At 44.2% G+C, this 27,275-nt stretch overlaps 1 protein-coding gene across 1 annotated transcript in view; it reads left to right on the top strand.

The window, feature by feature from the left end:
* The first annotated feature begins 8,545 nt into the window (after positions 1-8,545).
* Positions 8,546-27,275, top strand: part of LOC117884610 (protein mono-ADP-ribosyltransferase PARP14-like) — a 53,455-nt gene continuing 34,725 nt past the window's right edge. Inside the window, exons 1-5 of the mRNA XM_034785083.1 lie at positions 8,546-8,732; positions 14,393-14,532; positions 14,641-14,674; positions 17,533-17,583; positions 20,151-20,339. Of these exons, the coding sequence (XP_034640974.1) occupies positions 8,546-8,732; positions 14,393-14,532; positions 14,641-14,674; positions 17,533-17,583; positions 20,151-20,339 (601 nt within the window). The remainder of the gene's footprint in view (positions 8,733-14,392; positions 14,533-14,640; positions 14,675-17,532; positions 17,584-20,150; positions 20,340-27,275) is intronic.

Below are 27,275 nucleotides of genomic sequence, written 5' to 3'. Positions count from 1 at the left end.
TTTACATCAAGATTTATAGGGCCCCGGGCTCCGGCTGCGGTATTGGCGGCTGAGAACTCCGGGCGCTTTAAATCACTGCCGTAGTTACCAGCTGCAGAGGCGGCTGGGAGCCCTGGGGCTCGGAGGTCATTTGAAGGGCTGGGGCTCTGGCCGCTGCTACCACAGCGGAGCCCTGGGCCCTTGAAATCGCCGCCTGAGCTCTGCTGCCAGAGCCCCAGGGTAGGAGCTGTGGCCGGGGGCTCCAGCGGTGATTTAAAGGGCCTGGGGCTCCCAGCCGCCACTACCGCAGCAGAGCCCTGGGCCCTTTAAATTGCCGACAGAGCCCCGGGGTCCTAGCTGCCGCTGCGACCCCGGGGCTCTGGCAGAGGCGCTCGGGCGGCAATTTAAAGGCCGCCGATACTGCCCCGGCCCTTTAAATCTACGCCAGCTCCAGCAGCAATTTAAAGGGCCTGTGATGGTAGCGGCAGCCGGAGCCCCAGGCCCTTTAAATCACCGCCCAAGCCCCGGTGCCGCTACCCCAGGGCTCTGGCAGCGGGGCTCTGGCATTCCAATACTGATTTCCTAAGACTATGCAATTTGCTTTATCCAAAGGGGTAATAAGTAGGGCCCTACCAAATTCACAGTCCATTTTGGTCAATTTCACGGTCATAGGATTTTTAAAATACCACCACCAGCAGCGCAAAAATAAGGATGGCCTGGTATGGTATTGCCACCCTTACTTCTACGCTGCTGCTGGTGAGGCGCTGCTTTCAGAGCTGGGCGCCCGGCCAAAAGCTGCCACTCTCTGGCCGCCCAGCTCTGAAGGCAGCGCAGAAGTAAGGGTGGCAATACCGCAACCCCCCTAAAATAACCTTGTGACCACCCTGCAACTCCCTTTTCAGTCAGGACCCCCAATTTGAGAAACACTGATATTCCCCCTAAATCTATATAGTAAAGGTAAGGTAAAAGCACACCAAAAAAACCCAACAGATTTCAGGGGGGAGACCAGATTTTCATGGCTGTGAATTTGGTAGGGCCCTAGTACTAAGGTAGTGCTCCACCCTAAAGGAATTGCCAGGTTATTACCAGGGGGTTTATCTCAGACCCACAGAGGACCTCCCAGAGCAGGCTAATCGTGCTAACCCTTGGAAGGACATGGATACAGCCTTCCGCTCAAGAACCGACACACAAGAAGCAATTCTTCAAAAACAAAATAATATTTATTTAAAAGAAATAAGTAGCTACAATGTATCTAATAAAGCGAGAATACATAAAATAGTAAACACAATAGAATTACATTTTAAAATCGTACAATAAAGTGGCGCAACAAATTAAAAAAACCAATACACAGATCATATAGTAGTTACACTGTAATAGGCATATAGAGACCCTGCATACACAAAGGCCTTAGTGTTTAATGTTATAATCAGATACCATTATTTAATATAATGTAATATGCACGACTTTTACACGCACATACAAGAGACTATTACAATGTTACAGATTTAATTAAATCATTTGCTTAACACTAACATCCTGTGAGCAGTGATCCAGCCAGTCGCAGGATGGGTGGGGTGGATCTCACTCAAACACATGCATCCAGCTTTACTGACAGGCACACCGACATCCTTTAATAGGAGATGGCAAAATCAGACTTACAGTCTTTCTTCTCAGTTTCCTCTGACTCATCTGAGGGGTCCTTCTGTTCTGTTGGGTGGGGTTGGCACCGGAGATGATGGCTGTGCTGTCTCCACCGAGTCAGGTAGCTGTTTGTCCTGAAGGAGCTTTCGCTGTAGTGGCAGTTAAAGCTGCTGCCACCTTCTCCCTCAGGCTGTCTGCCTTAGAGGCTTCCATAGCTGTTGTATTCTAATGCTGATGCTTCTGGCAGCTTCGAGCTGCTGTCTCAGGAGCTTCTGCTACTACTTCCAGGTAGCTGCTTCTTCAGGTAGATGCAGCTTGATCTTATCTGTCTGGACAGACAGACAGTCACTCTCTCTACCCTGCTAGCTGTTAGCCTAATATACTGGCTGCTGTCTCAAGCTCATCTCAGCCAATCAGCTTCTAGCTCCTCTCCTGAGGACATCCTATTTTTAGATAGTAAAGCTCTTCCCCCTGACACCATCTTGGGTAGAGCACCTCCCGCTGACCTATTTTTGGATTGCAAAGCTCCTCCTATGAGTTCCTGGAACTTTCCATACCCTAACCCTGTGTCTTTCATAATTATTGCATCTGCCATTTTGGATTTTTAACTTTAAACTATCACTAATTACTATTTATCTAAAGCCTTAATCTTAAAACTAACTGCTTTTTTATGCAAGTCAAAGTGTCCTGATACTGTCACCATCTTAATTATATTAATTGAGAGAGATGAAATTTTTGTGATATTTAAACCCCTTTTTCAGTTTTTCTCTGCCCATCTCTATCAAGGTGCTGCAAGGTTTTTCAAAACAGCTAAAAGCAAACTCTCTCATTACACAGGGAATATCAGTAATCATGTCTGATGTGCAAGACAAAATAGAAACCATGATAAACAAGCTTTTGTTGTGGTGTCATCATATGACAAATGACAGTTTTGATTGATTGCCATTCTTAGATTCATTTTTGTGGGGAAATGATTTAACTCGATGAAAATGTAAAACATAATACTCTTCAGCACTTGGTAAATCTCAAGGACAACTTCCAAGAATACTTTCCTGTGAAGACTGATGCCAACAATTGGATTTAAGACCCATTTGCCGAAGAAGCAAAACCATCAAAGGAATTGAGTATTGAAGAACAGAAGGAACTTATTGAATTGGCGTGTAATGGAGATTTGAAGATGGACTTTAAAAAGCACTCATTGATCCATTCTGGCTGCAACAGAAGTCAGAGTATCTAAGGCTGTCAGAGCTGTGGCATTTTTAATTCTGATCACTAACTTTGTGCGAAAGTGGTTTCTCAGTACTTGTCTCATTAAAATCAAAATATAGACACAAGCTGGACGCAGAACAAGATCTGAGGCTGAAATTTTCAAATATTGCGCTGAATGTATCAAAATTGTGTTCCCAAAAGCAGCCCCTTCCATCACACTGAGTAACATAGTATGTTTCTTTTATTTCAGTTTTAAATTTTAATTAGTTTTAACTATAGCATTTTTTCATATGTTTATATCAGTACCCATGATTACTTAGTCATAAACGTATATTACAATTATTTTCCATCATATCCTAATGACAATACCTACCAATAGTTTGATACACAGTTTAATGGTTGTAATAAATAAATACCGGTAATTTGTAATTGAAGGCTGCTTACTTTTGGTTCCTTGGAGTCTTATTTTAATGACAAAAATATTTTTTTAAACCTAATAGAATAATGATGACATTAAACTAATAAAAAATGAAAGGGGTCTGGGAAATTTAGTCAGATGCCAAAGGGGTCCTTGGTGGAAAAAATGTTTGGGAACCACCAGGTTAAGCATACAGAAGAAAAATATTATGTTTGGAGGAATGCTGCCAACTTTTAGATTGAAATGTTGGCCTTCTTTAAGTTAATGGGAGTTTTGCAATTGACTTCAACAAGGCCAGGATTTCACCCTTATCTTATAAATCAACACACTTATTTTCCTATGTTACCCATAACACACTACTGAAAGAACTATAAAAATCCAGTTTACATCAATATTTATGGCCTTTGTTTCCTTTTCGCATTTCTCATCTCAGACAATAATACAGTTAGTTTTGCTTTCAGGATCTTAGGGCTTGTCTACACATGGAATTATTCAGGAATATCTACCCAAGAGTAGTTATTTGGGAATATATGTTCCTGAATAACTCCATGTGTGCACACTGATTCTGGAATAAGAGTGCCTTGTTCCAGTTTAGCTTAATCTACATCCAAACAGTGCAGAGGAACATAGGTGTCAACTCCATGGGTGCTCCGAGGCTGGAGTACCCATGGGCAAAAATTGGTGGATGCTCTGCACCCACCGGCAGCCAAACTCCCTGCCCGGCCTCCCCGCCCCAGCTCACCTCTGCCCCTTAGCATGCCATCTCCGCTTCTCCTCCCAGCACTTGCTGCCCAAGCTGTGGGAGGGAGGGGGGAGGAGCGGAATGCGGTGTGCTTGGGGAAGAAGTGGAGCCGGGGTGGGGATTTGGTGAAGGAGTCCAATAGGGGCAGGGAGTGGGGGGGGAGTTGGGGCAGAGACTTTGGGGAAGGGGTTGGAATGGGGGTGGGGCAGGGGGGCGTGCGAGCACTCACCGGTGCCAGGAGAAGTTGGCGCCTATGCAGAACATTTTTGTTCAACAGCAACTGTTTTCATTAGAATTATTTTCTAAAGAGTGGAAAAAATGTAGTAGATTTCTATAAAAGCTTGTTTTTAAACATATCAATTTTGGTCCAAATTTAGGCTAGCAATAGCCTTTTAAAGAGATTCCATCAACTAAATCTGAAAATACTTTTCTTACCACAAACAATGCCTCAGATAACTATAACTGAATAAGAGTAGTGAAAAAAGGTGTGTTTTCCCCCAGTTTATTTACATTGCTGTGAAATGCAATTCATGTAGAGTCAGTTTTATCTGTTGTTTGTGTGGGCCTTTTACACCAGTGGTTCTCAACCAGGGGTATGCATACACCTGGGGCACGCAGAGGTCTTCCAGGGGCTACATCAACTCACCTAGCAGTGTTTCTCAACCGGGGGGTCATGGGATGGGTTTAAGGGGATTGCAAGTGCAAGGCTGGCATTAGGGGGTGGCAAGCAGGGCAATTGTCCGGGATCCCATGCCACAGGGGGCCCCGTGAAGCTAAGTTATATACTTCAGCCCTGGGCTCGGGCCCAAGCCCTGGGCGACGGGGCTCGGGCTTCAGACTCCTGAAAGGGATATAGTAGTCTGGAAAGGCTGAGAACCACTATTTTACACAGCAACAGGGGATAGAAACATTTCTTGAAATAATAAAATGTGGTATAAAGCTACAAGATAGTCAAGAAATCACAGGGGTGGGTGTAGGACTGAAAGTATTGTTTCTCTTATTTTGACATTAGCTAAATGTAAGGATGTCCCTTTAACACTAAAAAATATAAACATCTTGTTTGATGTCAGTAAAACATAGAGCCTTATCTAAAATGGGTAACTTATTTAATAGCTGCTACCCCTTTACTCCTCATTCTTAATTATTCTGTATGTCCTTCATAATCTCTCTCTTGCAGCTGGACTTGTGCAGAGAGATCTTTCCACCTGTGTGGAGTCCCATGGAAGTCACTGGAGCTATGCATGGGCTCAGATCCACGAATGCATCTGATTTTAGGAGACTATTGTAAATTGTAATTGCCACTAAGTTATTCTCTAAGTTATCCACTAAGCACTAGTAGAAGCTATATTGTTGTGTATATATACAGGCCAGTTCCTCAGCCTCCCACCCTGGCTATTTTGTGCTGGAGCAGCCTTTAAATTCAACCGACTTCTCACACCTTGTGAAACACAGGGGGACACCATAGGCCAGAGGAAAGAGGGGGTGGCTGGGTGCCATTGCTGATTTACAGCTCTCAGAATGGCCCCTTAGAAAAATAGGTAGCCAGGGCTAATTTAGATCAGCCCTGAGGCTGCTTTACATTATTCAGTGCACCATAGTGGACAACCAGAGTTATCCAGGACAGGGCCAGAGGACCATAAAGGTTGCTGAAAACTCCCTTTGTCCCCTTTCCCTCTGAAAATAACTTTGCCTCAGCTGCGGATTTGAGCCCAGTATTTTTATTTCCATATATTTGTTTTCTTCCTAGATTGGTTTTCGGTTTTGTGTATGGGAGGGGAAATAAAAAAGTACAACAAAAAAAGTATTAAATATTTACTGTTGTAATAGAGAGGGAGGTGGTGTGGCTAAAGGGCAGAGAAATAGCCGATAGCTGCAATTCTCAGTTATGCCAAGTTTGTAGGCTCCATATTCTCCGGCTGGCCAGGGACTGGACCTTCACACTGCCACTTTCACACCTTACTGTCTCTCTCTAATATCCTGGGATCAACACTGCTTCAACACTGCATACTTTCACACATGACACACAGTCCCCACAACATGGCTGCTCCCAGCAGGAGGCTCAGAAGTGCCAGCTGTAATTCAAAACTTTCAGCAAATCTAACCTTTTCCCATTTTATTCATAGGGTGAAGTGCTAGGACTTACTAGACTGTATAGTGGAAATTCCCCTTCCTAGGGATCCTTGCACTGCAGAAGGATTTAGAAGGCTATAAAAGACTAGGCCAGTGTAAACTCCTGCTGTCACAGGGGTGTAATTCAGAAAGTGTAAAAAAGTTGACAATGGCTAAGTTAAAAAATTGGACAGTAACAGATCATGAATCCCCATGATGATCTAACCTGGTGACAGTCTCAACAAAAAGAGCTCTCCAGCATGCTTGTAGCTGTTTCCATCCCTTTCCACTAACAACCAGCCTTCAAGTGTTTACAATGACAGAGGAGACAATCCTGAAATCTCATTACATAGATGAGTGTATTTCTAGCAGATTGTCCCACAACCACTGGGGTCCTTGATTTCTTTCATTTTACAACCCTTTAAACTGGGCAAGGGGGGAGGGTGTCCCCAGTTGTGCGGTGTGATGTTACTGACATAACCTATGACCGTATAGATCACTGTTGCAACCACTGTTATATATTTGCAGCAAATATTGTACAAAGGTTGTCGTGTAAGGTGTCTATGGAAAGGTTATAATTTGCTGTTTATGATTATACTATCTGTATGTATGTGTTGGTGTCACTAGGCATCACCCTAGGTAACTCGGGGGGTTGGAAGACCCGAGAGTCGATGAAGCCCCCCCGCTCTAGGCCTAAGTGAATCAAAGCCCCTGAATGTTAAACTTTACTAACCTCACAGGCCAGCAGCTGGGAAGCAGTAGTGATAAGGGAAACCTACATGCTTCTAGCTGAAGGACAAGATTGCTTTCAGAAAGAAACAGTGAGAACAAGCTGCACAGCCAAGGTCGTGTAATGTAACCAGAGGGAGAAAGGGGGAGAAGTGGGAATGGAGGAGGGGGGGTGAGAAAGGACGGGGGAAGAAGGGAAAGGCTTAGTTACAAACTGTATAAAAGACAAAGGCTGCTTATGTTGGTGTGCTTGATTTGAGACGTGCCTGTCTCCTTGCACCACTTTGAGATCTCAAATAAACGTTGATTGCTTCTCCACCCTGGTGTATTCATTGGCGCGAAGCACACCGGGCAACGGACCCCGCTGTTGCTGTCCTCGGGCACTCTGTGCCGGCAACAGATGTATCATTTTTGTAGTTAAAGTTATGAATATTGGCTATGTACTTGTATCTCAATGTGTTCTGATTCTAAGACACCTCAGTGAAGCATTTGGTCAGCTTCTTAAGAAAGGACTATTCTCAGTAAGTGCTCAATCAAGGAACACTTGGCTAACAATGAACTTTGAGAGACGCCAATACACATCTGAGGTTTCCTGTGAATGTTCAAACTAAAATGTAAACAATGGCATTGCCCTGTAAAGAACTGAGTCATGCATGGACATGTGGCTTGCCTATGTGACTCCAGGCTCCATCTTCTTGCTATGATCTTCCACAGGGCAGAGGATATAAAAGGCCCTGAAAACTCCTCCATTTGGTCTTCAATCCTGCTTCTTGCCTCTGGAGGAACTTTGCTACAAACTGAAGCTCTGAACAAAGGACTGAATGACCCCTCCCAGCCATAGATGTACTCCAGAGACTTGATTTAAACATGCAGCTTATTCCATCACTGCTACAAGACTGAACCAAGAACTTTGCCATTACTGTATGTAATTGATTCCATTTAACCAATTCTAGCTCTCATCTATATCTTTTTCCTTTTGTGAATAAACCTTTAGATTTTAGATTCTAAAGGATTGGCAACAGCACGATTTGTGAGTAAGATCTGATTTGTATATAGACCTGGGTCTGGGACTTGGTCCTTTGGGATCGGGAGAACCTTTTTTATTTTACTGGGGCATTGGCTTTCATAACCATTCATCCCCATAACAAATGGCACCGGTACTGGGAAACTGGAGTGTCTAAGGGAATTGCTTGTGTGACTTATGGTTGGCCAGTGGGGTAAAACCAAAGTCCTCTCTGGCTGGCTGGTTTGGTTTGCCTTGGTGTGCAAAGGAACCCCAGCCTTGGGTTGTAACTGCTCCGCTCTCAGCACTTTGTCCTGAATTGGTACTCTCAGTTGGGTCCCACCGAAGCCAGCATCGTTACATGCTGCTTTATCTTTGTTGTGCTTTTTGTGTCCAGATGCATGTAGGGGTGCGCTGGCAGAGGAGGGGGTGTGCCTGGGCGTGAGACTGGAGGCTTGCAGGGTGCCCCAGATAAACCTCCCCACTTTGGGTCATGGCACGCTGCAAGGGGGGTGGGCGAGGTGCTGCACGTGCAAAGCCAGTGCCTGCCCCTTCCCCACTTTCCTAGCTCAGAGTCAGGCCTGGGTCACGTTACAGAAAAGAAACTCTGGGAGGCGCTTTCCGGGAAATGAAAGTGAAAGCACAGCAACCGGGGCGTTTTTCAGGGCGGTAGATTCCCTCCCGTGGCCAGTCTGCCGCTCAGAACTAGCTGGTCATGGCCGGGGAGGCGAAGTGCCCCTTCCCGCTGCTGGTGGAGGGAGACTGGGGGGGCTCGGGGCTCCCCAAGAACCTGAAGAAGAAACTCCTGTGCTACTTCCAGAGCGGGAAGAAATCCGGAGGGGGGGAGTGCGAGATCCAGGAGCGGCCCGGCCAGGTCCTGGTTTGCTTCGCCCAGGAGGAAGGTAAGAGGGGGGGACACCCTGACCCTGACCCGTCTCTTAATGTTTATTATTTGCAGTTTGGGTGTAAACCGGGGCGGCGCCGGCCCCTGGCGGTGGGGGGAGCTGAGATGGGCGAGACAGAAAATGGCGCGCTGGGGGGTGTGATTACAGCGCTTGTGGGCACACCCAGGGGGGCACTGAGGCTCCCCCGCCCCCACGCAGGGCCTGAGCTTGAGGGCTGTGGCCCCTCGTTGCCTGCCTTGGTGGGAAGGGCCCCCGAGCCCGCGGCCAGCAGCCCTCGGACAGCCCGGCCCACCCCTCTCGCAGCAGCAGCGTCCCCTGCGCCCCCAGCTCGGCCAGGGCCCCGTGCCTGTGCCCAGCTCCGCCCTCTGTAGGGTGACCAGACAGCAAGTGTGAGCAATCAGGGTGGGGGTGCGGGTAATAGGCGCCTATAAAAGAAAAAGCCCCAACTATTGGGACTGTCCCTATAAAATCGGGACGTCTGGTCACTGTGTCTGCAAGTCCCCTCCTCACAGGGTCTGCTAGTCCCCTCCGGCACGACTGGGGTTCCTCCACAACCCACACTCCCTCTGTTCGGGACTGTCTGCGCCCCCCATTCCCTATAGCATGTCACCTCAGCCTGCTGTGATTCCCTCTTATCCTCCCCAAGGTAGTTCCCCTTCCTCTATGCATCCTCCCCTTTCCCCATCCATGAATGATCCCTATGCCTGTCCCCCTTCCCCTGTTCTGTGACCCCCTCCCCTAACCAAGCCCCACCTCCCCCTGCCTCTGAACCCCCACTCTTGTGCACGCTCCTCCCCATCTCTCTCCCTGGATGCTCCATCTCCACCTTTGTTATTTCCATGTTCTGCCCTTCCCTGTGCTCCTTCTTTGCTGCTGCTGGCCACGCTGCTTTCACAGCTGGGTGGTGAAAGTGCAGTGGCTGCTGCCTTGGCACCCAGCTCTAAGGATAGCACCGCCACCAGCAGCGGCACAGAACTGCAGAAGTAAGGGCGACCTTTGCGCTGGGAGGAGTGGCTATGGTGGGGCCAAGGCAAATTTTAGGGAGGCTACAGCTCCTGCAAGCTCCCCCTCCCTGCTGCCCCTGGAAATAAATGTATTCTAAGAGAGTATGTGTCAGAAGGTCCTGTTTCAATTAACTAGGCTATTCCTCTCTTCCGGTCCTTAAAAAGATACCATCAGTATGAAGTCTAGTCACTTTTGAAAAGCCAGTTATTGTCTTGCGCCTGCCCCTGCCAATTTTTGTGCCACTGGTATTTTAAAAAAATATATATTTTTTCAAATATTTTTCTCTCTCCTGTTCTGGTGTGAGATACCACCCTGAACAAGGGAAACTGACTGACTGTGCAGAGGAAACAGTGAAAACGATTCTACACAATGTTGCAGAAGTTGAGCAAACTGGGGGGAAAGAGAACAATTCCCCCTTCCCCAATCTTTTGTTCTTGTAACTATGCGGGGGAGGGGAGTTCAGACAGAAATATGATTGTGAAGTCAGCGGGGTCCCAGCAACGCTTGTGTCGTGTGGCTGTGTGTTATTAAACAGTTCCTGTGTATCACACCTGAGGTGGCTGCATTTCAGTGCTGGGTGAAATGTTTCTTGCATATATACAAGGGGTAGATGGAGCCTTTGCTCCTGCCCTGAGTAAGGGGCAGCGTGTAAGCACATTGCCCCATGAGGAGTCTTGGGAAGAAATTATGATCTGGAGGATAAGGGAAGTTACTGCAGCCTTTTACAGGGCAGAACTTACTTCCCTCTTGTCAGCTCAGCTCTGCTTGTCGAAGCTTCGTGAGGGTTGGTGCCACAGTTCTGCCTCCCATCTGTACCTGTCTCCACCATTCTGCACCTAGTTGCTGACAAGCAGGAGGTTGTATTGGCCTCCATATGCTTGACTTGGGAACTGGACAGGTTGCATACAAGTGTGGAGTAAACCTTATAATTCCCACACTCCCCCGCATAGCCATGTTTGGGCCAGATTGTCTCTGTCACTAACTCTGTAAAGCACTTGAGAGGAAAGTGCTATGTTAATGTCCAGTAATACGAGATTATTTATTAAAAACTTTTTCTCTACAGAATTTACATCTGCTAGTGTTGGGCCATATTTCCTGAATGGAGAGAGGGTATCATCTATATGCCCACTCTTCCTTTCCTATGCACATCAGATTGAGTAGATCTCAGACTTTCTGATGTTCATTTCTTGTGTTCTTTTGTAATTTTTGAACATCATCCCAGAAGGCTGTGCGTATTTGTGTATTTTTTTGATTAAGACCTTTCATTTGTCCCTACCACAATCCTGCCACATATATATCTTTTACTTGGAACACATCTTTAAAAAAAAAAAGCAATTGCTAGATGGAGCCAGTTGTGTAAAAACACTGTACTAGGAAGTAAATGAGTTCTGGTTTCATGGCACACTCTGTATCCAGTATCAAGGATGGATTAATCCTTTAATGTGCTCTGAGCGATGCCATGATACTTACGTTCCTATGCACAGCGGAAATTCTCTGTGATGGGTTCCCCTCGTAATGCATTGACCAGATCAACCTAATGCCCCAAACCTCTAAATATTTATGCTCATGCTTAACTTTACACACATGAGTAGTCCTGTTAGTATTACAAAAGTGCGCAGACACACCAGTTGCATTGGGGTCCAGTTACACTGAATGATTTATGAACACATAGTAAGAGATAGTCCTTGCACTGAAGAAGTTACAGCCATAGGCCCTGACAGTGCAGACTCTTAGCCCTGGTCTACACTACGAGCTTAGGTCGAATTTAGCAGCTTTAGATCAATTTTAACCCTGCACCCATCCACATGACGAAGCCATTTTTGTCGACTTAAAGGGCTCTTAAAATCGATTTCTGTACTACTCCCCGACAAGGGGATTAGTGCTGAAATCAACCCTGCTGGGTCGAATTTGGGGTAGTGTGGATGTAATTCGATGGTATTGGCCTCCGGGAGCTATCCCAGAGAGCTCCATTGTGACCGCTCTGCACTGCACTCTTAACACAGATGCACTGGTCAGGTACACAGGAAAAGCCTCACGAACTTTTGAATTTCATTTCCTGTTTGGCCAGCGTAGCAAGCTGATCAGCACAGGTGACCATGTAGTCCCAGAATTGCAAAAGAGCTCCAGCACGGACTGAACGGGAGGTACTGCATATGATCGCTGTGTGGGGAGACGAATCTGTGCTATTCAAACTCCGTTCCAAAAGACGAAATGCCAGAATATTTGAAAAAAATCTCCAAGGGCATGAAGGACAGAGGTTATAACAGGGACCCGCAGCAGTGCCGCGTGAAGCCTACCAGAGAGGCAAATGGCCGCTCCAGGTCAGCGCCCCAGACATGCCGCTTCTATGATGAGCTGTAGGCCATTCTATGGGGTGCCCCTACAACTACCCCATCCCTGTGCTTCCCTCTTTCTCCACCCCTCCCGGGCTATCTTGGCAGTTATTCTCCCCCCTGCATTTGTGTGATGAATTAATAAAGAATGCCTGAATTTGAAACAACAATGACTTTATTGCCTCTGCAAGCGGAGATCAAAGGGGGGAGGGGAGAGCGGTTGGCTTACAGGGAAGTAGAGTGAACTAAGGGGGTGGATTTTCATCAAGGAGAAACAAACAGAACTTTCACACCGTAGCCTGGCCAATCATGAAACTGGTTTTCAAAGCTTCTCTAATATACGGCGCACCGTGCTGTGCGCTTCTAACTGCCCTGGTGTCTGGCTGCATGTAATCAGCGGCCAGGCGATTTGCCTCAACCTCCCACCCCGCCATAAACATCTCCTCCTTACTCACAGATATTGTGGAGCGCACAGCAAGCAGTAATAACGATGGGAATGTTGGTTTCGCTGAGGTCTAACCGAGTCAGTAAACTGCACCAGTGAGCTTTTAAATGTCCAAAGACACATTCTACCACCATTATGCACTTGCTCAGCCTATAGTTGAACTGCTTCTTAGTACTGTTCAGGCTTCATGAGCCATGGGAGCAAAGGGTAGGCTGGGGTAGGTGGGACCGTGCGGTACTGCCGACTGGGAGAACAGGCTGAGGCAGAAGCCTCCAGCTGGCATGATATTCCAGGCAGGACTGAATCTCCATTAGATGAAACTTAAAGACAAGAATGACCTGGAGTCATTCCCATTTTTGTTCAGGCGCCCGCGACCGACCTCACCGAGGCCGGCCAGGAGCACCCATGTGTGCCCAGGTGCCCCCGACCAACCTAACCGAGGTCGTCCAGGAGCACCCACTGGACAATGATGGCTAGCAGTCGGATTGCACCGTCTGCTGTCCGCAAGGCAAGGGGATGCTGCTGTGTAGCACTTCAGTACCGTGTCTGCCAGCAGCACCCAGGAGACATATGGTGACTGAGCTGAGCGGGGTCCATGCTTGCCATGGTATGTCATCTGCACGGGTAACCCGTGAAAAGAGAGAAACGATTTTTTGCCATTGCTTTCACGGAGGGAGGGAGGGAGGGGGGCCTGACGACGTGTACCCAGAACCACCCACGACAATGTTTTTGCCCCATCAGACATTGGGAGATCAACCCAGAATTCCAATGGGCGGCGGAGACTGCGGGAACTGTGGTATAGCTACCACAGTGCAATGCTCCGAAAGTCGATGCTAGCCTCGGTACTGTGCATGCACACCACCAACTTAATGCGCTTAGTGGGGACACACACAATCGACTGTATCAAATTGATTTCTAAAAAATCGACTTCTGTTAAATCGACCTAATTTCGTAGTGTAGACATTACCCTTATTCACATGAGTAGATCATTTGCTGCAGTGTTTGTGAAGCACTCTGATTTAACTGGTGTTTCTGGTGCTACTGTAATACAAATAACAGGCTTATATATTTCCCTCTTCTCTGCCCTCTTGCAAATAAAACACTTTTCTGACACTTTATGCTTCCTCATTCCCTACTTCCTGCAGCCCCCTAAGGTCAGAAATCTACTCAGAAGTTACTGCTGGTTAAGATGAATAACTCCTCACGTATATTTATTCAGCACCCCTCCAAAGGAGGGCTCTGGAGCATCACCCAGTGGGGACCATGCTGCTATGGGGGAAGGGGTAACCCAGGGAGCTGTGTAGAAGCCCCATGTTCCTGCAGATTCCTCAAGATCCTCAAATCTATGGGTTTAGGGGACCAAACACCCTCCCAGTTCCATGCCTCTACTCACCCTACTATTACTAATGGAACAATTGGAAGGAAATTGCGAGGAAACTAATGTATTATTCGTTTTGTATTGCGAGGGTATGTATTATTAATTATTTAGTCTCTTATTTATATAGCACCAACAATGTGCTAGGCGCTTTAGAGACTGGTGTGGTGACAAGGTCCCTTCCCCAAACTGCCTGCAACCTAAGGGCATGATCTTCCTTGCCCTGAAGTCAATGGGAGCAGAATTAGCCGTAACTAGGCAACATGCAAACAAGGGGAAAGAAATGGGAAGTAATGAAGAACAGTTTTATTGAATGAAGTTTAGCCCATCAGTCTAGTGCCATGATTTTTTAAATGTTCTTGTTTATTGTTGGAGTTTGTGGTATGATTTGTTAATAGTGCTCAGCAGGGAGGAGTATGTTGCCCATAATGGTGCATAGACCTATAGACTAACATCCCTTCTACCAAGATTATAATAGTTTTCTTTGTTTGTGCTTTAGTGAGGCAGCGAGTTCTTGACAAAAAGATCCATGAGCTTGACTGGGCAGCGAAAGGAAAATTAAAGCTGGTTGTCATGCAGCCTGAAACAACAGGTGCAACCAAAAAAGACGTGTCCGGGGAAGTGCCAGGTCCTAAAGAGGTAAATAAATATGAAACAGAATCCTAACCTGCAGTGTTCAGAGTTTTGAAGTAATAGCAAGAATGTCACATGCTGTTTTTAATTGGCTTACTGTCCTTTTTGTTTTAGGAGTCCGAGACACCAAGCAAACCCCAAGAACAAGGTAACGTTTTGTTCAAAACAAAAAACAAATCTGAAGTATATAATGTTCATGTATGGAAGATAAAAACTACTTTTAAGGGAGAGAAAACGCTTTCCACAATGACTCCTAATTCTTGGCTCAATGTAGAACCCATTGAAGTCAAGGAAAAAATCAGAAAAGCTGAACTGCATCCTCTGTAGAGATTTATTCAGCAGAAATTCTAATATGTGATTTTTTTTTTCTGCCTGGATTTGGTTTCTGCAGCCGGACTGAATGTAGTTATTCAGAAAGGCAGTTAACTTAGGGTATGTGTACACAACAGCTGGAAAGTGATCAAGCTAGTGTGCTAAAACCAGAAATGTAGCCACTCATGGCAGGCGGGGCTAGCCATCCAAAACCATAACCAAAACAGCTATGCCACCGTGGATACACTTCTATTTTTAGTGTGCTAGCTCGATCACAGTTAGCGTGGGTACGTCTTCTCAAGCTGGAATTTACATTTTCCAGTTCCTGTGCAGACAAACCCTTGGAAGGGAGTAGTGTTTTGGACATGATCAGTGAGTTCTATTATCTGTTGCTGTAGGCTCGTCTCAGGCTCTGATGTCATGTCCCAGTCCAGCAAAGTACTTAAGTACATAGTTAACTTTTAGCACTATGAGTAATATTATTGACTTCAAAGGGATTATTCATGTGCTGAAAGTTTATCATATGCTTAATTGCTTTGCTGGATCAGCACTATAATGCTTTGCTCCTCCTCTCTAATTCCTGCAGAAAGTTTTAAATTTGTTACTCTTGTGAAAGCTATTTTTCTCCTCCAGTTTTTATCATTAGTCTAGCTCTGAACTACAGCAGCCATAGCATATTCCCTCAACTGGTTGATTGCAGCTGAGAAACCAGGTGGGTGTGGTAATATCTTTTATTGGACCGACTTCTGTTGATGAGAGAGACAAGCTTTCAAACCACATTGAGCTCTTCTTCCTGAAGCTCTGTGCCGCTTGAAAGCTTGTCTCTCTCACCAACAGAAATTGGTTGAATAAAAGACATTACCTCACCCACCTTGTGTCTTTAATATCCTGGGACCAACATGGCTACAACTACACTACATACAGGGATTGCTGCTGAACGTTCCAGGTGCTCTCAGGCTCCAGCTGTGCTACTCAATGTGATTAACACTCAGTCCTCATCTGTGAAACATCAGTGGAACATTGGCAGCACAACAGTTGCCCTGGAGAAACAGTATCAAAAGTAACAGAGGGTTCTGTGGCACCTTTAAGACTACCAGAAGTATTGGGAGCATAAGCTTTCGTGGGTAAGAACCTCACTTCTTCAGATGCAAGTGAAGTTCTTACCCACGAAAGTTTATGCTCCCAATACTTCTGTTAGTCTTAAAGGTGCCACAGGACCCTCTGTTGCTTTTTACAGATTCAGACTAACACGGCTACCCCTCTGATACTTGAGTATTAAAAGTGTTAATGCAGTTCAAAAGTTGAATTTATTTTTATAGAGGCTTGATGAAAGATAATGTAAGCAGCGGCACTTTAAAGGGACACTGTCAACATTGTTTAGCCATAAAATTAACCTGCAACTCATGCTAAACCCTGGTATCTGTGCTCCATGGTCTATTTTTAAAACTGATGTTTGCTTTGTCAGTTCCACCCATCAACACCTGATTCACTGTGAGTCACAGAGGAAACAAATCTATGCATAAAGGATCCCTGGTCTATTGAAAGAATTGCTCATTGAAAACTATCAATGGATGATGATCGCTTTGTTCTCAATATGAGCTAGTATTTCAGTAATCAATGTACATGTACCTAGACTCTCAATGTGAAGTCATACATATGGAACTCCCTTCAGCCCTTCGTGAGCTGTTGGTGGCTCCTACATGTCACCACAGCAACATTTCACGGCCAGATTGTGGGGTGGAATCTCTCTTAAAGACTTGTATAATCATCAGAAATATTTGTTTAAACCTTTTGGCTTTTAGGATTCTTTCAACCCTGTGCATATCTGCATATTTTCTTGGCCTAATTAGAAAGGTAATTCCACACCAACTTTTCTTTACTCCATATTGAGGTCTTTAAAAATAACCCTCCCATTTGATAAAACAAAGCTCCTTAACTAATCTCCAGTAATTGAATGAAAATTAAAGAGCCCCTTGTGCTACAGGATTGGAGAAATCATCTGATGTGCAGTTTTTGTTGCAAGATTTTTAGCTAAGAGAAGGGTAAGACTCTCCCTTCTTATTAGTCAGCCTCCTGCATACCCCTACATGATAAGTACTTACTTGAGTAATCCTTACTTGCACATGTGAGAAAGGGGCAAAGTTTCAGGCCATAAATGCAGTTTGGCAGCTTTTGTCATTTACCTTCTCCCTTCCGTGTTACCATTATTTATTTGTATTGCGGTAGTGCCCTGGGCCCCAGGCAGGAACAGGAGCCCTTAGTTCCTTCTAACAACAAAAAGATTCTGTCCCACAGATCTCTTGTTCAACAGCATCCATTTCGCAAGAGCCAGAGTTTACTTTAAAGTGCTGTAACAGATTGCAAAGGCTCTTAGCCATGTTTCTGACAGGGTGGATGGATACAGTCTAACAGGCTGTCTGCACACTAGTTTGTTTTTATATGATGCATCATAATTTTTGAGGTTGTGTTATTTTTGAGTGACATAATGCTTGGTTTGAAAAAAAAGATATATCACAAGGTGTAATTCTAAGGTAACTGCTGTCAAAGGAGACAACAATCAAACTAGATTAATTCTGAGCTCTAAAAACTGTGACAGTGTTCCTTCAACTGCAATAAGCACCAAGCAATCACGTTTATTTAGCTTCATGGGATTTTTTTTTTTTTCACTTAATGAATGCCATGTATCTTTTCCAGTCTGCTCTGATGATGGGAATTCTGTGTCTGTAGAGCAGGAAAAGAGGACAGGTATGTATACAGTTTGTTAAATAGGACAATCACAAATTCTACTCTTGCATTAATTGATGGTTTTCCTGGAAATTTAAACTATAACAGCTTCATGGAAAATTAAATGGTTTATGGTGTTTGTTTAATGCAAAGTAGACTTAATTACACGAGTCTAAAAAATACAGACTGTGTCTTTTGTAAGTTGCCACTGTCCTTGGGGAGCCTGCCCACTCTCTCTCTCTTTTCGGGATCTCTCTAACTATACCCCACAGGTGTCAAGCATTGAGCCTTCACATCTCCTAGGGTGGAATTGAACAGTTTGCTCACTCTCAGACCAGAGCCTGGGTTACAGCCGCCTGGTATCAACCATGACTAATGCAGCGGGCCCAACTGGGATTGGACCCTGCAAGCTTTTGTCTTTGGGAGCCTGTGACAGCATACATTTGCAGAGAGACAGAAACCACTTCTTCAGAACAAAGCATGATTTATTTTTCCCCAGAGGTACACAGCACTTTAAAAAGTGGATTTAAAAGCAACAAGGACTACTGCATGCATATTCCCTTATGTTAGATTAACCTCTCTTTCCACAGCTGAGGCAGGTCTGGTTTATTCCCCATCTCTGAGTTGGGAGAACCAGCCTTTGCCGCTTGCAGCCTGCCTCAGGGTTTGACTAGACTACAAAATTAAGTCCACTTAAGTCGACATACAGCCACCGCAGTAAATAAAGCGATGGTTCACGTCCACACTTGCTCTTTCTGTCAGTGGTGCACATCCTCACCAGGAGCGCTTCCACCAACTGAAATGGGGCATTGTGGGACACTGACAGCTGGAGCCTGGCAGCCCTGCATGGGGCTGACAGCTGCTCTTGCTGTCCCACCGCTGACAGCCACTCCAGGACTGACAGCTAGAGCTCACAGTTGGGCCCCTGGCACTGTCAGCTTGAGTTGTCAGCCAGGTGCTGGGTGAGCCCTGCATCCGGATGACAGCTCAGGCTGTCAGCACCCAGGGGCAGGAGGCCAGCTGTGTACCAGTGCCCCGGGGGGAAGTGGGGAGCTCCAGCTGTCAGCCATCAGCCACACTCGGGGCTGACAGTCAACAGATGACATAAGTACACAGTAAACAAACACTGCGTCGCCCTAACTACATCAACATAAGCACTATTCCTCTTGTGAAGGTGGAATTATGTCGGTGTAGCATGGGACTTACTTCGGCAGAAGCAGCATTTTAATGTAGACACTGACGTAATTAGGTCAACGTAAGCTACCTTGCATTGACCTAAGTCTGTAGTGTATCGCAGGCCTCAGTCAGCCTGTCAGCCTTTTCACTGACACATCCTGCTAACCTCTCTGACCACCTCCCATATCACTTTCTGCAAGGGGCTTTGAGGGGATTGGTCTTTGTTTCCAGTCTTAGCCATAGGGAATCAGGTGAGCTCACTTACCAATTGATGGCCCCACCATTGTTATCTTAATTCCTTTGAAGATCCTTAAATGAGGCTGACTTCTCTATATCATTGTTTTACCTTTCTTGGGTTCCTTAACAAAATACATCAAAGGAGACTGTAAAAGAACTCTATGCATTCAGTCACGCAGCAATATAAAATTGAAAAGGGAAACCAAGTCCTACAAAATATTGCTAAAAAATAATCCAGAGAGACAAGGCGGGTGAGGTAATATTTTTTTATTGGACCAACTTCTGTTGGTGAGAGAGACATGCTTTCAAGACACGCAGAGGACTTCAGGTCTGGGAAAGGAACTCTCAGCATTACAGCTTGTCTCTCTTATCTACGGAATTTGGTCCAATAAAAGATACTATTTCACCCACCTTGGCTATCTAATATCCTGGGACCAATATGGCTACAACTAACACTGCGTGCAAGAAATAATCCAGACATTTTCCCAGTTTGTCACATAAGTATCAACAGCACAGAACCACTAGCCTCAGTGGCCATCTCAGAAGAGGCCAAGTATTAAATGAGCCAGAATACTGACTTCCTCTCTCACTGTTGGCTGTGTCTACACAAATTTCCCATTGTTTCCATTGACACTGCATCTCCACCACTGTCAGCAGTGGCGCAAACATTGTTATCCTATACTGCTCTAAATGGGTGTAGACGTCACGGTGGTTTAAAACACCAATACCCTGTTTATGTTAGAGGTCCCATCGTTGCTGGCACTGGTAGAACTGCACTGGTGGTGACAACAGTGGGAAATGTAAGAGGAAAATGTGTAATCAAAGTGTTACAGGTGGTCCTCTTTGTCATGGATGAGCCAAACTGGGCATTGTGGAGAAGTTTGCACAGCCATTCCTCTGCTGTTCTGGTTTTGTGGAGGAGACATTGTCTCCAGGACTGTGGATCCACAACTTTTCACTATCATACATTCAGTTTATTTGGCTTTTTTAAAGAATTTTGTGAAACAAATTTAAGTAAAGTCATTTTAGAAATAGCTTTTTATTTCTCTTTCTTCTATCATTATTTTTGTGCTGATAAGCTTGATATTAATGCTGAGAAAGATAAAAAGATAATTTTTCCTTTTTAATTTTGTTCAATCAGTCAGATTTCTCATTTGTGATTTCATCCTCTTCAGGGAATTTGGGAAAAGAGACGACATCCTCTGAGCAATCCACTGTAGTAATCATCACTGCCCCAGGGGAGGAAATTGATGATGACCTTGTGAGCATGTACTTTGAAAATAAAATGCGGTCAGGTGGGGGACCCATCAAATCCTGCGTCAGAAATAATCAACAAATAATCATCACCTTTGAAAATGCTGAAGGTATGATATAGACATACTTCTCAAAAATATGCCCTCTTTGGTAATGGGTCTTTGAAATTTCATGTTGTAGTAGGAAGAGAGCCTGAGACATAAGTCCTTGTATCAGAGGCCTGAGGCCTGAACTAAAGTAATGGTCAAAACTTGCTAATATAAAGCAAAGTTAAGTTGTGAGCAAGAGGCAGGCCCTGCTTTACAGAATCTGGCAAGAATAGGGCTGATATTGCAGAAACACAAATTCCTAAGTAGTGCTAGGCATAAGAATATATACACAAACACATTCCAGAAAGGTGGTACCAGAACACCTTGATACCAGCACATTCCCCAAAGGTAACAGAAACACAGTGACCCATCCTAAAAATAAGGTCAGGATGACAGCATGATGGATAGAAATTTTTTGATTGAACCATTATGTACAAGGTAATGGGTGGTGGTTAGCCACATCAGAGGGTGGCATCTAACTATGTCAGAGGGGTGATACGTAATTTGTTGCTATCTGTGTATAAAGATATATCTCAGAGAGAGTGTCTTTGGCCAGCCTAGGGAGCAGTGGAAAGTCCCACCACTGACTGAGCTGTGTCCATTGTCACGGGCATACATGTCTTAGTATCCTCATAGAGTCTGCCAGGTGCTATTACCTTGCTTCATCCACAATAAACCTGGCTGGGCACCTTCGCACTTTAACAGATTTTGTGGTCATTGGGCAATTCGCTTAGGGATCTGCTGTGCTAGCTATCTGCGCAGAGCTGGGACAGCACACAGGGAGAACACACACGCAGCCAAACATCTGACGACACATGTTATTCCTGGATGACTGGGTGTGAACAGAATAACTGTACCTGTACCCAGTGTGCACTGGAGATGTGGGTGTCATGCCAGCTATGAATACACTAGTACAGGGAAACAATACTGGGATAGGTCTAGGGAGAAATCACTGGATCCATGTAGATCTCATATATGGAAACCACTGTGTAAGGTGCATGGCAGGGTAGCCTGTTCAGGGGCTAAAGTAGCAAGTGGGGAACTGCCCTACATACTGTCTGCAGATAGGAGGTAAATTCTCTCATTGGCCTTTTGCGCCACGCAAGTCCCATTTTGTTTAGGTTTTGGAAGTTGTGAAAAGAAGGCAGTAAGTTTCATGCCATTGTGAAAACCAGAGAAACACTACTCCTGTTTGTCAAAATTCTTCATACTATCCTCAGTCTGCCATGGCACCATGTGCAGGGGAAAACTTTACCAGTTGGCTGAGGAGTTGCTGGAAATTCTGGACACAAGGTACAGGGCAGCAGGGATAAGGAAGATGAAAGGGGTTATAGTCATAAATAAGATTCAGATGGCTTTTCTTCAGGTTAGGTTAGCTTTGTACTGATGTGGTAGCTAGTTATTCACCTGATAATACGGAATCTCAGTGGCATTAAAAAGTAAAGCAAAAGAGTTTTGGAACAGAGTTACCATCCTAGGAAAGTAAATTACATCCTCGTCTGCAATTAGCAAATAAATTACCTCCTTGTCTGTTTCTCCTCTTCTGCAATTAGGCACCCATTCAGAAAGGTCTTTATTTACCTTCCTAAACTGGGGGCCTTGAACCTGAAAACCAAAACCATCTATACTATGTAGCTTCCAAGAGAAACTAGAATCTCCTAACTCCTTGTTTGACTCTCCTGTTTAAGACAAGTTGCTGCATAGGGCAGAGAGACTGATTAAGATAAAGTACATAAATCTCCAAGGCTGGCATCTGTGTGCCTCCTTGAAATTGTTTTTCTGCAGAATCACTGAACTGGGTGGAGAAGACAAGGTCTGTTGAAACTCACAGGTCTTTTGTGGAAAACAGACTCCTAGCATATCTCAGGTTTCTCACCTACAACTTTAAAATTGAAGATCTACTTTTCCCTTACTATAATGACAGTATTCAGGGGAGCTTTTCCGATTTTTTTCCCCTAGAATCTTAGTCAAACTGAGACATGTGGTGCATTGTTCCTCTGTCTTCCTTTTGGATCACACTCTAGCTGCTTGTTGCCTGACAGTGACCCTCCCAGGCTGAGTTGGCTCACACATTCACCTCTTGTGAGGCTCCATACAGTCTCAAGCAGGCCCACCGACAGCAATTCTGGGCCCCCCTAGAAAGGTATGGCTGAGGTTTACGATACAACTACCCTTCTTACTTTTTTCAAGTTGGGCTTCTTTGTCTTGTTTTCCTCTCAGTTTCTGAGCTCCGGACTTAGGTTTTTGCTCCATCATGAACAGTAAGGACTGATTTGAAATACCACACTCCACATTTCAGTTGAGATGTCACACGCTTATTCGGGCTGCTGTTGCTGGTGCTCTGCCAGACCAGCAGGACGAAGCAGCCCTCTGGCAAACTGTTACCCTCACAATAAGGGACGGCGCTCTGTACAGAGCAGCAGCAGGAAACCGGATTTCTTTCCTTTTTTTTTTTTTTTTTTTAATCTTAATTTTTATTAAAAAAATATGTATCTATCCCATCTGCCCGGGCCCTTTTAAATTGCCAGGCACCTGGGCAGTTGACCCCTTTGCCCCACCCCACCCTCCCCCCCGTCAGCAGGCCTGGCCTCAAGTACTGCCCACCCTTCACCCCCACACGATTTATCATTAGATGGTAATTAGGGAAGCAACAGAGAAATAAATTCTAATACTTAAACCAAGAGACAAGAAGAGAACTGACCAAGTAGAAATAAGAGAGTGCTATAAGGGGCCCTGTGGCTGGCAGGTCAGGAATGTGTGTGTGTGTGTGTTTGTCTTTATAGTAAGGCTTCAGTGAGTGAAGCCTTATGTGGCATAGTCCTACAGCCACGAAGAACAATTGTATTGGATAATATTTGCTTGACTACATAGTTCAGTGGCAGGTTAATAGGGCACCATCGAACCAATTTCAAAAAATGAGTTTAAAATAGCCTCAGGTTTTACACTTGCCCCCCAATTTCCCCTGACCTTTTCCATGGTTTTACCGTCACATTTCCATATGTTCTAAAATGCTTTTCTCTGCTTGTTGCTGTGTGAGGGATCCAAATGAACGGGATAAACTGGCTGCTATGCAGGGGAAATGGCAAAACTGATATACACAAAGTGCTGTCAAATAGACTGAAAAAATAGAAAAATATGTTTTCTCTAGTCTTACTAATAGTCATTTTAGGTGTTGTAAAAATAATGGTGAAGAACATTTCTGACACAAGTGTGATATTTAAGTGTGGCACTGTCAACTTCAAGTCCAGATCTAGCAAAGCACTTCAGCAAGTTTTCTCAAAGGAGCCTAGGGAAATTAGGGACACATTTCCTATTAAAATTCCAAAGGGATTTGGGCACCTAACTCCATTTGAAAATCCCAGCCTGAATAACCTGATTAACTTTAATTGTGCCTGTGGTAACTTTGCTCCATAGGGTCCTAAATACATATATTGTAAATAAATTAATATATTTCAGCAATAAATTAATCCACTTCATTAGCCCTCACTGAATGTTGTCATTTCAAATCTAATCTAGAGAACAATATTTAGTACTTAAGGACTAATTGGCACTAGTAACATTTAGTACTAGGGGTAACTGCATTTTTTTAAAAGGAGACTGGGCTACTCTGGATGTCCCTTTATGGGGCTGTAGAATAACTTTTAACTTGATCATAACTTTTGACCACATGACTTGTTTTAATCTTTTCCATAACAAAAGAAAGACTCCACTTGAGAGAAGATTTTAAAATATATCAGAACTGTGAAAGTGAAATGAATTATATTAAAGAAATAGAATGAATTAAAGAATGCTGTATGTACCTTTAAGTAGAAATGAGAAATGCTGCAAGCCAGGGGGGCAGGAAAGCAGACATTAACTGCTTAACTTGCCACTTAAGGGCAATTGGTGAAGCATTAGTCTTAGCTCGATAAGAGTTAACAAGGAAGCAGGTTATGCATATTGTGCTCCATGCATATTTTACAATTTTGCTCTCTCTGTCCCTTTGTTTAGTTTACACCCTTTTATCTGTATAAATAAGACTGTTTGAATCTTGCATGGAGGCTCACGTTATCTGAATGTATTAGCAGAGCGCTGTGCTAATAAAACAGAGTGGTCTGACAAACTATGAGTCCTGAGTCTAACTTTGACAATTTGGAGGTTCTACCAAGATGGCAACCGTCTTCACTGGGGCTGTGTGATTCCTGACCGTTTTTGTAGGACGACCGTGGTAGCCGGCACCTGGGCATTTGGCCCGAGCGGTCCTCCTCCTGAACGGAAGGGTGCACGACCACAGTGAGGTCTACGCCATCGAACCTGTTGGTTCCCACTCTGTTCTGGTAGGGATCCCGGGATCTAACATCAGGAATCTGGTCAGGTAATTATTTCTGTGTTTTGTCCGGACTGAGGACTGTCCTGTCTCTGTGTCTATCTGTCCTCCTGTGGAGTGTTTGAGTCTGGGTGCCATCTCCGTCCGGGGATCGGCCGACCAAGGGGTTCCTGTCCCCACGGTCTGAGTGAGTGAAATCTGCACAATCGCAGCCGCACCGCACCTTGGGTAAAACCCTTGGTGTGAAAGCAAGGGCGATTGAGTCAGTAGCCTGTGGGCTCCTTCTGTGTGTTGCACCGGGCATCGCTCTGACGAACCCGAATTTCCTTCTTGTGTGATTGGTGTGTGTAAAGTCCTCCTGTATTGGTAACCAGACGTCTAAGTCGGGACAGTTCCCTAAGGAACGCCGGCTCAGTTTTAGGAAGGGTCCGGACTCCTGTAAATTTCTGGAAAAATGGTCTAGGCTAACTCAGGGAGATCCCAAAACTCAGTGGCCACTGTTAAAACCTTGGAACAAGGACCGAGAGGACATCTTAAAAAACAAACTCGGCCAGCCTAAAACTAAATTGGCTAAAGGAGAGGTTAATTGTTTCATGCAGTGGTGGGAAGAGGCAAATCATAGGTGGATAAAATCAAAACTCGCCTCTCTCAAATATTCAAATAATAAATTAAAAGCTTTATTAAAAGACTCCTCTCCCACCACCAGACTGAGCGCTCCCCTTCACCCTGTTCTCTGACAAAAAAAAAACCAACAACCCCGGATCGATCCCAACTCCCTTCATACTCCCCTCTCATTGTAAAAAGGATAAAATGCCCCTTGTTCTGTTCCCCTTCATTGTCTGCCTCAGAAACTGATTCTTTAGTGTTCCATTACCAATTCAGCAAGGAGGGTGGGCTCCTCAACTAGCCCCCACCCTTCCTGGTCCCTTTCCTTAAGCATTTCTTTCAAAATTGTAAAATGACCACAATATCACTTACAAAAATGGTTCATTGGAAAAAGGGGGATTGGGCCCAGACAAGCAGGCAAGCAACAGATAAAGAAACTTAAAAAAAAAAAAAACCAGGTTGGAAGCCCTAAGGGCATAGTGTCAGGAGTAAGTGCAAGTATAAACCCCTGGAACAATACTTAAAATGGTGAAATCTAAGTTGATAAAGGTGTCATTTTGGGAAATAAACAAGTGATTTAAGGAAAGAGAGTGAAAAGTTAACTCTACAGAGGCTGGAGAGAATTAAACAGTTAAACTTTGTAAAAATGTTTAAAAGGACCTTGTTAAAAGAATTCTTGGTTTCTTTGCAGCCATTCTAAAGGAAAAATGGGCCCTTTTCCAGAGGAATGTCTGTAAATAATCCAGGTAAAAAGACTATCTCATTAAAATCATTTGACTACGGACAATTGAGTCAAATTTGCTAAAAGAACATTGGGTGGGTTCTATTGGAACTTAACTGCCCCAAATGTATAAAGGTAATATAATCTATGTACAGCTATGTAAAAACAAAGCAGTGTAAGAGGGATGTTAAGGGAGAGAAAATGTGTATGTATCTGTCTGTCTGTGGGAATATGTGAGGTTTGTAAAACTCCTCCTGTTTTGTAAGTTTAAGATAAATTGGTTTGGTTTTGTTTATAATGCCACTAAAAATCCATTTGACTCTTTAATTCAAAGTTGCAAAACTGACAGACCTTTTTGCCAGACACAGGCAATCAGTGTTGGTTGACTTTGAAATTTGGTATTTAACCCTTAAGGGGTAACTTGATTCTTTACAAAATTTAAATGTTTTCAAATAAAGACCAAGTCATAACTGCAGCAGGACAGTCAAAATCAGAAAAATAGGGAGAGATTCTGGATTCTGTTTGTTTGTTTGTTTTTGTAACAAAATAGCAAATGAAAGCTGTAGAAAAAGAATAAAGACAGTGCCCCTCTGAAGCAACAGCAGGGGTGAGGTGCACAAAACAAAAAGAAGCAATGTTAGAAACACTGAGCCTTAAAATGGCTCTGTGTAATCAGACTGTCACTTTAATAAGGGTACATAAAACTCTATAAAAACAAAAGAAACAGTTACACCTTATGTAAAAATTAATATAGCTAATGTTTTAAAAGTTAAAGTATAGAAGGAATGTGCAGACGTGTGCAGTGTATATTATAGAGGGGGTAAAAGAAATGCAAACGAAACATGTTACTTAATTAAAATCCTATTAGGGCTCCAAAGGAGCCACAATAAATTGTGTTATCTTTTTCAGATCTGTGTGTGTTTTGAAAGCAAAAGTTAAAAGTAATCAAAACTCTGGTAAAAGTTAATTGTGTTCCTTTTAAGACAGAGTCTCTGAGCTCTGCTAATGGTTTTAAATCCAAAAGCCAAGCCTGTAATGATGCAAATTATCTAACTGATAAAAAAAGTAAAAAAACTGCCAGCACAAAGAAGTTGCAAATAAAAAACATACCTGGTCAGCAAACAAATTGTCTAAATAAAAGGCACGGTATAACAAGATACCTTTAATTAAAATACATTTAATGTTAATAAGTACCCCTATAACAATGTATAGTGTGTATAATTTTTGGGGAAAAAAAAAATCCTTTATGGTAATAATGCTTTTCAGCTGTTACCTGTAAACAAACTTAAAGCTTAATACAGCAGAAAAAACATTGTAACCTTGG

Source organism: Trachemys scripta, chromosome 11, assembly GCF_013100865.1.
Source record: "Trachemys scripta elegans isolate TJP31775 chromosome 11, CAS_Tse_1.0, whole genome shotgun sequence".
NCBI lineage: Eukaryota > Metazoa > Chordata > Testudines > Emydidae > Trachemys > Trachemys scripta.
This window is presented reverse-complemented; position numbering and strand designations above follow the sequence as displayed.